Genomic DNA, 11,705 nt, shown 5'->3' on the forward strand with positions numbered 1-11,705 from the left:
GAAAAATAAAATACTATGCTACAGACCAATCAACCCACAAAGTACCTCATGAGGTCAACAGCCAGCCAAGGAAACAAAGACAAAGACGGGTAACTTGCCTGGGGTTATTTGTGGTCCTAATAAGTACATGGAATACTTCCCAATGAAGGGTGCTCCTGAACTGAATCTGTCCCATGGTGTCTAAGGGACTTTAGGTAGGAATGAATATGGGCCTCTGAGGGTAAAATCTAACCAGGATGCGGCTGAAATGACGGAGAACCCAGGAGCCTTATGCAAAGAACACAAGTTCCCAGGTCATGGCAAATGGAAAGGAAATGTTCAGTGTTCCTTCCTGCCCTTCTTGACCCAGTGGGTAGGAAAGAAAGGAGCCCAGGAATAAAAGGTGAGCAAGCCTGGGCATTTGGGATAGAGAGATGTACATGCCCACTGCCTGCAGGACAGGGGATGCAGCTGAGGCGCTGGCTGGTTCCCTCTGGGTCAGTAAGGAGAAACTTAGCTCCAGCAATAGGTGTAGGGTACACCTATGCCAAGTCCAAGGCTGTCCTGCAGAGATGGTCCTGGGGCCCACACATGTATGCGTCTCTTCTAATGACGTCCTGACCCTCTTTAAGGGTAGCCAGGCATTCAGAGTAGGCCAAGTCCAACCTATCTATCAGGCCTTTCAAAACACAGTGCTAATAGGCAGTCAGATTGTTGCACCTAAACTTCACGAAACTGTCAGATAATGTTATTCCACAACCCAGTGACCAGAGATGAGGTCTTACTATGAAGCAGCGCTTGCTTGAAAAGTGCAGGCTTTAAAAAAACAAACAAACAAACAAACAAAACAAAACAAAACAAAACAAGGACGGCCCATTCAGGTGAGGAGCTAGACAGACAATAAAAACTGGGAAGGGCCCTCAAGTAGCAGGGAAAGGATAAGATAACATGTGGAGCCATGACCAAGAACTGTAGTGAAGGGAGGAGAGAGAGAGATTATACAGCTCAGTGTTATTGAAGCCTCCCAAACCAGAGGCTCACAGAAGGACACAATTAGATGTTTGGATGTGAAAAGACATTGCAGGGAGATGAGCCCGGAGATGCTCTGGCACTTGTGGTATGGGGGAGGGGTGTTTTGGTCCTAAATAACAAATAAGGAAGAGAAAATGACAAGCTCTACCAGGATGGAGAGTGATGCGTCTACGAGGGATGCGTGGATGCCAGGGATGGTGCTGCGGGCACGGAACACATCTCACATCGAAAGTCTGAGACACAGAGGCTAGCAGAGCCTCACCTTTTAGCTAGTGTAGCCAACCAGGCTACCCCACAGAGATGGAGCATACCTGGCTCAATTTCGCAATCATTTGCGAGTACATGTTGGATTAGGTTAGAGTCAGGAAAGAAAGTCTGCCCAAGTAATAAAGTCAAATATAGAAGTGTTGAAAGAATGTCATAAAATTCCATAAAGAATTCCACTGAGGGAAACACTACATGTGGCGTGGCCATAAAAGAAATCTCCGGGCCAAGTCTTCACCAGTTCAAGCCTGACAGCATTCTAGGAAGACTTCCTGGAAGAGGTTCAGCTTTGAGCTGAGCGTTAAAAAAAAATCAAAATATTGGGGGATTCGGAAGCAGAAGAGAAAAGGAGGAAATTCCTGGAGAGGGAGGGGGCTCAGCAGAAGCCACTGTGTTTCCAGGCTGGAAGCAGGATGTACTGCGCAGATTTAAAAGCCTGCAGATCCTGGAGGAGCAGCCTGGCGAGACGGCTTGGCAGCCACGAAGCAACGCTGAAGGCTAGGCCACCGGCTGCCTGTGGATTAAGTGGGTGGACAGAGAGCCAGTGATGGGAGATAAAAGGGAGTGAAGTGGGTAATGTTTAGAAGCAAATTCAGAGGAGAAGGAGCGTCAGCCGTGGGGCTGGCAGCCGTGGTGCTTGCCAGCATTCTTCAGTTTCCTCCCTAGGAAGGCTGCTCTACCAGGCAAACGCTCTCTGGCTTTGAGAGAAGTCCAAATGGGAACTATTAACAAAGGCACGCGCACAGTTTTATCTCCATCAGAAAGTGCTTTGGCAGTAAGGATGGCTTTCTCTCTGGCCGCAGCGGAGTAGAGGGTGGCTTGTGGGGGAAGGAGATCAGACGTGCTTGCAGATGGGGCTTCTTGGAATTCTTGAGAAATGGCCCCTTCCAACTCCAAGATTTTAGAAGTCTGTGTTGATGAGCTGAAAATGCTTCAAAGCTCAGAGGCTAGGATTTCATGACGTGAAGATTCTTCCGGTCCAAAAATGTCTCAGAGCTGAAGGTTCTAAGATTTCACCATTCTTTGGTTTTTCTGTGCCTGGGAGTTTGGACTCCTGGGTAGAGAAGTCCTGGGGCTGGAAGTTTCACTGTGAGTTTATGATTCGAGCTTCATCACCTTCAGTTTTGGGAACTCCTTGTCCTTTGATGGAGGTGCCTAAGCTGTCCTGTGTTTCTGCCTCTGTGTCTGCTACCTGACGCTCAGGCCCCCATTCAGACAAGATAGATATCAAGGTTTGGGTCAGTCAGGTCAGAGATGAGACAGATGGAGCCTTCAGTGTCATTAGGACCTTTCTTTGCAAATTGCCACTTGGACCCAGAAGCCATCCATGTGTACCTATGAGGCTGTGCTACCATAGGGACAGCCTCCCCATGTGACAGTTGCAGAACAGCTCCTGGTCACAGGGCTGTGAGTGGGAGGCACGACAGGGCTGGTGGACTGAAGTATGGGAAATCCTGTTTTCCAGGCCTGGTTCTAGAGCTACAATAAGCCACCTGAGAACAGACTGTGCTGAATCTACCCCCTGACTAAGACTGTCAGAGACAAGACAGTTAATGTGTCCTGAGGTTCAGCCTGAGGGCCCACATTCCATGGCCCGTGTTTATTTCCTCCACCCAAAGGTGAGCACTCAGGTCTCACAGAAGGCAAGCTGAGGGGCCCAACCATGTGAACTCGAGGGTTGTCTGCCACAGAAGCTCAGAGAGAGCCCCAGCCCTTAGAAATAGGCATTCTTGGAGAATCTGGGAGTTAGTGACTGGTTCTGAAAGCTCTGGACATGTGACAAGGAACAGAAGGAAGAGCTGGTCTCGTTATGAAGTAGGAAGAACCAGGACATAGGAACCACTAATATTCAGTCAGATACTATGGGGCTCAATAGTTTTCTACCATAAATCAAGACAACTAACACCCACCTCTCAGGTTACAAAAGCAATGCACACGCTCAGGTCATGTGTTCTCAGCAGGTGAAAAGCTATGGCATTCATTTCCAAGTCTCTGGCCCAGATCCTGCACTGCACTGCACTGCACTGCACTGCACTGCACTGCACTGCACTGCACTGTGGCTGCTCTAGTTAATAAGTAAAGAAATGAAGAAAGTGGTGAACCTTAATGAAGAAAAGAATCAAGCCTGGGGTCAGGAGTCAAGCAGACTATGCCACAACAGGTTAAGAGGCTCTCTCTGCTCTGCAGACTTGCAGCAGGATCGCCTACACCCACACCCAGCAACCAACCAGCTTCCTGACAGGTAAGCATTGGCCATGGTCAGCCAAGGCTAAACCTGCCAAAGATAGAGAAGTCAAGCTTAAAGTTGTGGTGTGGGTTGGCTCAGACCCTCTAAGGTATGGAGCTAGACATGAGAATCACAGAAGGCAGAACAGAGTTGGTGCTGGAAACTGCCTAGCTTAATACAGTGATGGGAACAAAAGAGACAACTTGCGCTCATGAAGGGAAAGTGACGAGTCTGAAGTCATTGGCAAGGTAGAGATGTGGCACTTGCTTTGAGTCAGAACTCCCCATGCTAAATGTATTGAATGCCTGTGTCTCTCCAAAATTCATATCCTCACACCTAACCCCTCGAGTGATGACAGGGCTCTGCCCGATAAAGACTGACTCATGATGACAGAACCTTGTCAAGTCTCTCTTGTCCTTGTCACCATGTAGTCCCATCTATGTCACCGGAGAAGTCCCATCTATGAAGCATGAGCCTTCATCACATACTGAATCTTCTGGTACCTTGATCATCAACCGCAAAGCCTCTAGAATCATGAACAATATTTATAAATAACTTAGCATAAGATGTTTTGTTTTAGTATCTCATAGGGGCCAGAACAACTCACTTGATGATTCTGCTATTTTGTGTCCCTACAGGAAGCAGTGAAGCTGTTGAAGTTTACAAAAGGAAGTCTGTTGCTGTGGTTTATGCAACCTTTCTTCATACATTCATGGGTTATAGAAGGGGATAAAAGATGCAAATAGTTGCTGGCCATCATTCATCATTCATTGGGAAAATATTTAGAGTGCACTTTCTACCTGTTAATGAACCAGACATATATATACAGAAGCTCTGACTATATGTAAACTCGGAAGACCATTCAGTATTCAACTGTACAGGCTTAGCCTAAATTAGGGGGCTATCTTCACCGTAGTCTCGTGGGAAGCTGGATATGGACTTCTGGGTGATGGTACCCAGAACCTGTTTGGGAACTCCTATATTGGAATACTTTAAGATGTAATTTTTAAGTCAGAGGGGAAAAAGCTTTAGTACTTTTAAATTATTTTTCTTTTTGTATTTTGTATTTTACCTTATCAATAATGATATAACACACACATATACCAATACATGCATATATATATATATTCACAAGAAAATATGAACTATGAAAAAAACAAAATCAATCCACCTTGTAGATTAGAGAGCATAGGTTTTAGCAATGGATGTTCTTAATCCCCTGCTATCTATGTAACCAAAGCCAATGACTCAACTATTTCAAGTCTCAGCTTACTGTCTTTACAATAAAGCTTTTAGCTCCTCCCTGGGGACTGGAGTCTACCTCCTTTGAGGTCCAATGCTGCACCCAGCACAGAGATGGAGCTCAGCAATGGATTCTGTGATCTCTAACTCCCTAAGGAGGAGACCGGAGGACGTCACAAATGTTTTGTTCGCTTTCAGCAGGCATGCTCCAATTATGGCTCTCAGACACCGATAGCACCAGGGCATGATGGCAAAACACAGCAATGGACAGAGCAGCGTGATCCCTGTTCTTTTACCAAACCTAGAAAGACCACCTAACTCCGTGCTCTCAATCAGTGCCTCCACCATACAGTGTGAGTGGGCAGGAGAGGGGGGTCTGAGAGTTCCACCGTGGTTCTCAACCTCCTTGATGCTCCCACCTTCTAATACAGCTCCACTTGTTATGGTGACCCCCCACCCCCAACCATTAAATCATTTTCGTTGCTACTTCATAACTGTAATTTTGCTACTGTTATGAATCACAATTAAAACTCTTTGGAGATACAGGTTTGTCAAAGGGGCCACCATTCACAGGTTGAGAACCACTGCCCCAGAGAGAGTAGAAGCCACCAGTATCAGTCCCCGAATAAAGCAAGCAGAGACGATAAGGATCTCCAGGTCCCGAGAAGGTCACAAGATCTGGCCTGACAGCTTAAACATCCCAGGCTTCCAAAAGCAGGGGCTTGCCACCATCCCACTCTCTGTAGTACTAGAGATTGAATCTCGTGCCTAGTGCTGCACACCTAGCAAGTGCCTGTCACTGAGCTCTACATCCCTAACCCTCTTTTACTTTACACTCTGAGACAAGGTCTCACCAAGCTGCCCGGCTATGAACTCACTTTGCAGCCCAGGTAGGCTTGAACTTGTGATCTCCTGCCTCGGCCTCCTGGAGAGCTGCAGTCATGGGCTTCATGTTGCCTAGCAACGGTTGAACAGTGGAGATGGCTGTTGGAAGACGGGCATGCCCACTTCTCATGTAGCTCTCTCTTTTCCCCCCTGCCCTGGAGCCCACTAAGACTCCCTGCCAAGAACAGAAACCACACATAGGAAGTTCTTCGGTCAGTTAGAGTCTCGCAGACCGGCTCTGTTCCTTATTAGCCATGTGGCCTTGGGCGAGTCATTCAACCATGCTTGGTGCCCACCTTAGAAAGCCAAAGGGTTACAAGGAGAATTCAGTGAAATGGAAATGCACAGGCAGCTTCCTGCTGGGTGCCTGGCACATGCAACTGATTAGAATGGTCCTATGGAATGTCAGGGCTGGAAGGGGCATGAAAGATGACCTAATCCTGGTGTCTGATTTCCCAGGCAGGGTGAACTGAGCCCAAGGAGAGGAACTGACTTGCCCAAGGTCACATGGTAAAACCTTGGTGATACTGAATCTAGCACCTTGAGTTTATTTTTGAAACCAAAGGTCAAAACCTGTTGGTAGACCGGCTTACTCTTCCTGCAGGTTGCTGGCTTCTCAAGCTTCCCCTGTCCTCCTGCCCCACAAGTCCAATGTAAACTTTGTTCTCTACTCAGTAAGCAAAATGCATGTTTCTACCCAGAAAACAAAAATACATAAAATTAAAAGTGAAATCTCAGGCTTTCACATACGAGCTGTCTTTTAAGCATTTTCCTCATGTTCCTTGCTCACTGCCCACCCCCGATTTTGCAATAACAGTAATGCTTCGAGGAAAGAAAAAATTAAAAAAAAAAAAAACTGATGCACATAACAGATATTTCAGCCCAATAACGCATCACAGATGTTCCTATCGAACTGTGCGTGCATGCATACAATTTTATGGAGAAGGCAGTTGCGTTTCTGATTTTCAGGTTGGAGATCCCCACCAACCACATCTGCCCAAGTTCTGGGTTCCCACTCTTCCCAGTTAGCCCATGACGGCCCAAGAGGATGAAGGAGGGGTTTCATCACCTCCCTCCAACATGGCTTGAGGACAAATTGGTGCCGTCAGGCTCTCGCGCAGGTGGTGAAGGGTGTGTAGATTAGGAAAGGAGTGGACCCCTGTTTTCTTTTGCCTGAGATTTGTTTGTTACAGTCCTTTCAAGAAGCTGGACCCAAGAACAGTTTGAAGAGCGGGGGGCCAGGCTGGTGGTGGGGTGGGAGTGTTTTTGCAACAGAAACTGGAGTCTGTTTGATCTTCAAACATAGGCTTTGGAGACTGTCAGCAGGCTCCTCGCTAGCCGATGAGCGGCTCTCAGTAACTTTTCCTAAAACATAAGCTCACACACTTCGCAGCAAATGTTTTCAACCCACCAGAGCCGTCATTTGGTTGAACAGCAGTGTTTCCAGACTCCCGAAGAAAGATAGTTTTGTTGTTTTAAGAGAGACAGATTAAAGCCAGGGACTGTTTAACCAGAGAGCTCCAATGCTTCCTTCAGCCCTTGTCAGGTTCCCCTGTAGTTGATACAAAGAGGGTGATAGTGGATCCCTCACCTCCCAAACCTAAAATAGATATCTAGGGGGGCCAGACATGAGGACTATGGGCAGAGAGGCCTCCCACAAAACTGCCTCCAAAATGAGATGGGCGGTGAGTGCTGGGGGCCCCTCTGCCACAGATAATATCAGCTCACGAGGCTGGCAAGGGGAAAGTCACTTCAGAAGCAAAGTGCCGCTCTGTTCAGAGGGCTCGGCGCTGGGGCAGAGAATACACAGGATTTTCCCCGTGGAGATGGAGGCAGGCATAGTCAGAACCCTGCGGGGCGTGACTAACTGCCCCAATATTCCTGCCACCGGGCCCTCTGGGTAAGGACTCCACAATTATGGGAGAGCCAGCAGGAGAACTCACAAACCAGCCTTTCATTTGGCCGGCAAATCAATCTGGCTTCTTACCTCCCTGGGGACAATATTGCATTTCCCCTGGAAAAACAAAGGCCAGAGATCTCGGAAGGGGGAATCGGCTTCAGCAGCAGTTCCCTGGTGACGCACTTGCAACATCTCTGGAGCAACTGGGTCTGATTCCAGGGATAGATCCTGGGGTCCAGGCTTTTTTATGAGTCTATCTCCTTAATGATGAGCACACATGTCTTGAGACCACACTTCACCTAGAGCGTCAACCCAGACCCTGTACTGGGGCCTCCTCGTAGGAGCCACAAGTCCGGGAGCTCCCATCGTGGGTTGACAGCTCTGTTCTCTAGGCACAGATGTGAACTCATTGTTCCCAGGGCCTCAGAGTTGAGTTTGGGACTAGTGAGTTGCGAATGACCTCTGCCCATGGAGACAGGCTCTTAATGACATTTTGCTGAATCAGATCTCTGACAGCCAGAGACTTTAAACCTCTTAAGTCCCTCCTCTCTCTCCCTTACTCCCTAGGTTCAGAAATCAGAACTGCCAAACTTCAGCAAGCACATTTCTCTGAAATTATGACCCACAAACTCTCCTTGCTGACTGGAAGTTCTCCCAGTCTTAGGGAGGCAGCCCCAGAGTCACAGAGCTTAGCACAGGCCCAGGGAATCATGGAGAACTTAGTGTTAATCAGTGAAGCAGTGCTGGTGGAGGCCAAGTGCACGAAACCTGACAGCACAGCCTAGGCACCATGCCTTCCGCCTCTGTGCTGTTTTCTATAAACACACCCAGGGGTGTGTGTCCAAACAGCCTCAGGGCAGCCTTGTTCTCTGAAGCCCCCGGAGCCTGAGGAAGACTGCCCCAAACGGGCAACTCTCTCTTTCTGTTTTGAATCACTCTGATGCTCCCCAGGGAAATTCTTTCTGCTCAGGCAAGCACAGCAGGTGAAGAGTGGATATCCCCAACAGGGAACCACTGAAATGGAAAGAAACACCCAAACTCTGGCACGTAGTGGTTTCCCCTGACCCCAATAGAGCAGCCCAGTAACCAGTGACAGCCGTTCCAGGACCAGAGAGATGCTTTTGCTTGGGATTGGGGGGCAGGGAGGATGGGACCTGGCTCTGGCTGTCTGCTGGAGCATGGCAGAGATCAGAGACTAGGACCAAGACACTGGTACAGCTAGCTAGGCTGGCAAGAGGGTTCCTACCTGGGAGAAGTTGAGCCCATTGAGAGGATGACACTGCTCCTCCACCCGCTCCACAGCTCCTGTGCTCTTCTTCATCTTCTCAGCCTGTTGGGCCAGGTAGAGGTCCAGCACAGGCACACCTCGGGAGCGCACATCTGTCTCCGTGAGGGAGTTCACCATGAGCATCACCCACACAGGCCTCTTGCGTTCCCAGTTACCAGCAATGGCATTGAACAGGTAGTCAGCATATAAGCCCTTGCCTCGTTGTGCTGGTGTCATCCACGAGGGCATCATCAGCTTCACATAGTCCAGGTGGCGCTTCAGGCGCCAGTAGAGCTCCCTTGGCAGCACATCCTGCAGGTTCTCCCCGTGGGGCAGCAGCTGGCAACTGGCCAGGGCTGAGATGGTGTAGGGATCTGTCAGATCCAGCTCGAAGTAGACACGAGTGCTGGCCTGGAAGGCTGCTTTGGAATTGTCAGGGATGAAGTCCCAGACTCGGGTATAGGGAACGTGGATGGTGCCAAACAAGTAGGCTGGAGGATGGCGCCGAATAGTCCACAGGAAGGAGTTCAGGTCCCTCTGCTACAAGGAGAGAGAAGAGGAGAGGCAGATCAGTGAGGCCAAAGGCAGCAGAGCAGAGCCAGGGTTGGCACCGAGAGATGGCAGGGGTAGATGGGGCCAGAAGGCAGAGGCCGGCTGGCAAGGGTTTTCCAAGCTAAAAGTTCCACATTCAAATGCTGGCTTTGTCCTTTCTTAGTCGAATAACTTGCAGTACATCATTTTACTTCCCACAGACTCAGTTTCCTCTTCTGCAAAATGGGGGGGGGTGAGAATGGGAGTTATCGGTAGGAGTGTAAAACAGAACATACATTTCCGAAGCCCTCAGAGTGGTGCTAGGCACAGAGGAAGTGGGCAACGAAAGGACTCTCTCTTTATGACTGGCTTTCACTGTGAAAAGCCAAGGGCTGCCATACCACCTGAGAACATTCATGCTTGGCCAAGCCAAACCTTCACCAGGGTGTTTCATGGGGAGGGTGGGGGAGAGGGGGGACCGAGAGTCCTGCTCTGGCAAGAAAAGAGGAAGTCATATAACTTTTAAATGCAGCCATTAGAAGACACATGCCAAGAGCACACTGAAAGCAGAACACCTATTAAAAATAGCACACCTATTTCAACAGCTACTTCCCACTCATAGGGTGGGTAAGGTTTTCTCCTTGGAGGGCAGGTCACCGGCGTTGGCTACTTTGCTCCACTCGCTGAGACCATAGATGAGAAAAGCGTTTTAAAAATCTCGAAAAGCCAAACCAAGTCTCAGCTGCTGGTTTGGGAGGAGAGGATTTCCCAGAATTAACCCCAAGACATGTAGATGTTCTAGGTGCTTTCTAAACTTCCCATCAAAAAGGTGACCCGGCTCTCCATTTCCAAGTCTTTCTTTTTCTGTGACCTAGGTACCCATTAGGGTTGTGTGCCTCGAGTAGGGGTCCAAATACCAGGGCTGTTTGTTTGTTTGTTTGTTTGTTTGTTTTCAGTAAAAAACAGGATTTAGAAAGAAAGAAACAGCAGTAGGGGACTATCTCCTAAGCAAAGCTGTTTTCCATCTAGAAAAGTCCCTGGAGTGACCACTGACCACTTAGAAACTTTAGGTCAACTCCTAACATATTCCTACCTGATTCTGGCACAAATGAAAGTATCTATAGTGGGTGGTGGACACAGAGCCACACTTTACCAACAAACCTTTTAAAATTGAATTCACAATAGACAGTGCCTACCAGCTATCCGGCTGGTCTCTTGCACAAGGTAGACTGCTAGCTGTGCACCTTGCCCAAGGCCAACCTATGCCCTGCTAATGGGGTAGCACAGGAAGACCCTGCAACAGTGTTCTGGTCTCCCAGCCTCCAGTTCAGGATGATTGGCAATGCATTAATCTGTCATTGAAGAGAAGGGCATTGTAGGGAAAAAAATCAAGAGATTCCCAGTTTGGAGAGGAAAGTTGGGAGAAGCAATAATTACTTGGTCTCCTCAGGAAAATATTAGACAAGCAAGTTCATTCTGTCATTTCCGTTTCTCTCCTCTGGGTCTTACCCCTTTCAGGAGACAGGGGCATTTGAGACAATAGGTGCTGGGTAGGAGCTTAGGTACAGAAGGAGAGGAGTGAGAATCAGCACCAGAGGCTCCAGCCTTAGGTCAGAAAAAGGGGCAAGGAGAGGGAGGGTAAGCCTGGCCTGGGGTACAGTGTGAATGAAACAGCAAAAGGGTGGGAAAGGGGCACTAGGTGTTGGGAAGATGAAGTCAGAAGAAGGCAGAAAGAGAGCAAAGGGTAAAGGTAGGATAAAAGACAGGAGAGTCAGAAGCGGGCACAGAGAGGGGAACCTTCCAACCAAGACCAAAAGTCTAGAGGAAACTGTCCGCGAGCAAAGAAGGAACCATCTGGGCTGGGCTGGGCTCAGAGTTGGAGCCCGGAGGACAGATGCTAGGGAAGGGAGCCCAGGCTGTGCCCAGAGGGCGGAGGTGGAGCGAGTGGGCTGAATGGAGAAGGCTGGTCCCAAACCCTAGCCCTTCAGGCAGGAGTGTCCAGGCAGGCGGGAGAGTGGCGGGGCAGGCGCTCGCTCACCGATCCGGGCGGCCGGCACTGTCCTCCGTCCGGGGGTTGCGGGCGGGCGCGGGCGGTGGCAAGGAGGGCGGCTAGCAGCGGCCCCGCCAGGGCGGCGTGCATCCTGCCGGGGCCCGCGGGACGCGGGGACCCTCTTGGGCAGCGCCCCCTCAGCTGGGCGGGGAGCCCCCAGCTGGGCACCGAGGATCTTCTGGAGCACAGGGCTCCAGGCGCGAGATGCTGGGAGCCCGCTGGGGCGTGGCTGGATGTCCCTGTCGGACCTGGGGGTCCCTCTGGGGCGGGGCTCCGTCTGTTGGAAGAGGGGGATCCTCTGGGGCGGGGCCCCTCACCAGGGCGCGCA

General features: G+C 49.7%; 1 protein-coding gene across 1 annotated transcript in view; it reads right to left on the bottom strand.

Annotated features, from left to right (window-relative positions):
- Positions 1–11,467, bottom strand: part of Trabd2b (TraB domain containing 2B) — a 198,337-nt gene extending 186,870 nt beyond the window's left edge. The window contains exons 1-2 of the mRNA XM_032900210.1: positions 11,366–11,467; positions 8,776–9,336 (exon numbers count right to left, since the gene is read on the bottom strand). Of these exons, the coding sequence (XP_032756101.1) occupies positions 8,776–9,336; positions 11,366–11,467 (663 nt within the window). The remainder of the gene's footprint in view (positions 1–8,775; positions 9,337–11,365) is intronic.
- Positions 11,468–11,705: the final 238 nt, after the last annotated feature.

This window comes from Rattus rattus, chromosome 1 (assembly GCF_011064425.1).
Source record: "Rattus rattus isolate New Zealand chromosome 1, Rrattus_CSIRO_v1, whole genome shotgun sequence".
NCBI lineage: Eukaryota > Metazoa > Chordata > Mammalia > Rodentia > Muridae > Rattus > Rattus rattus.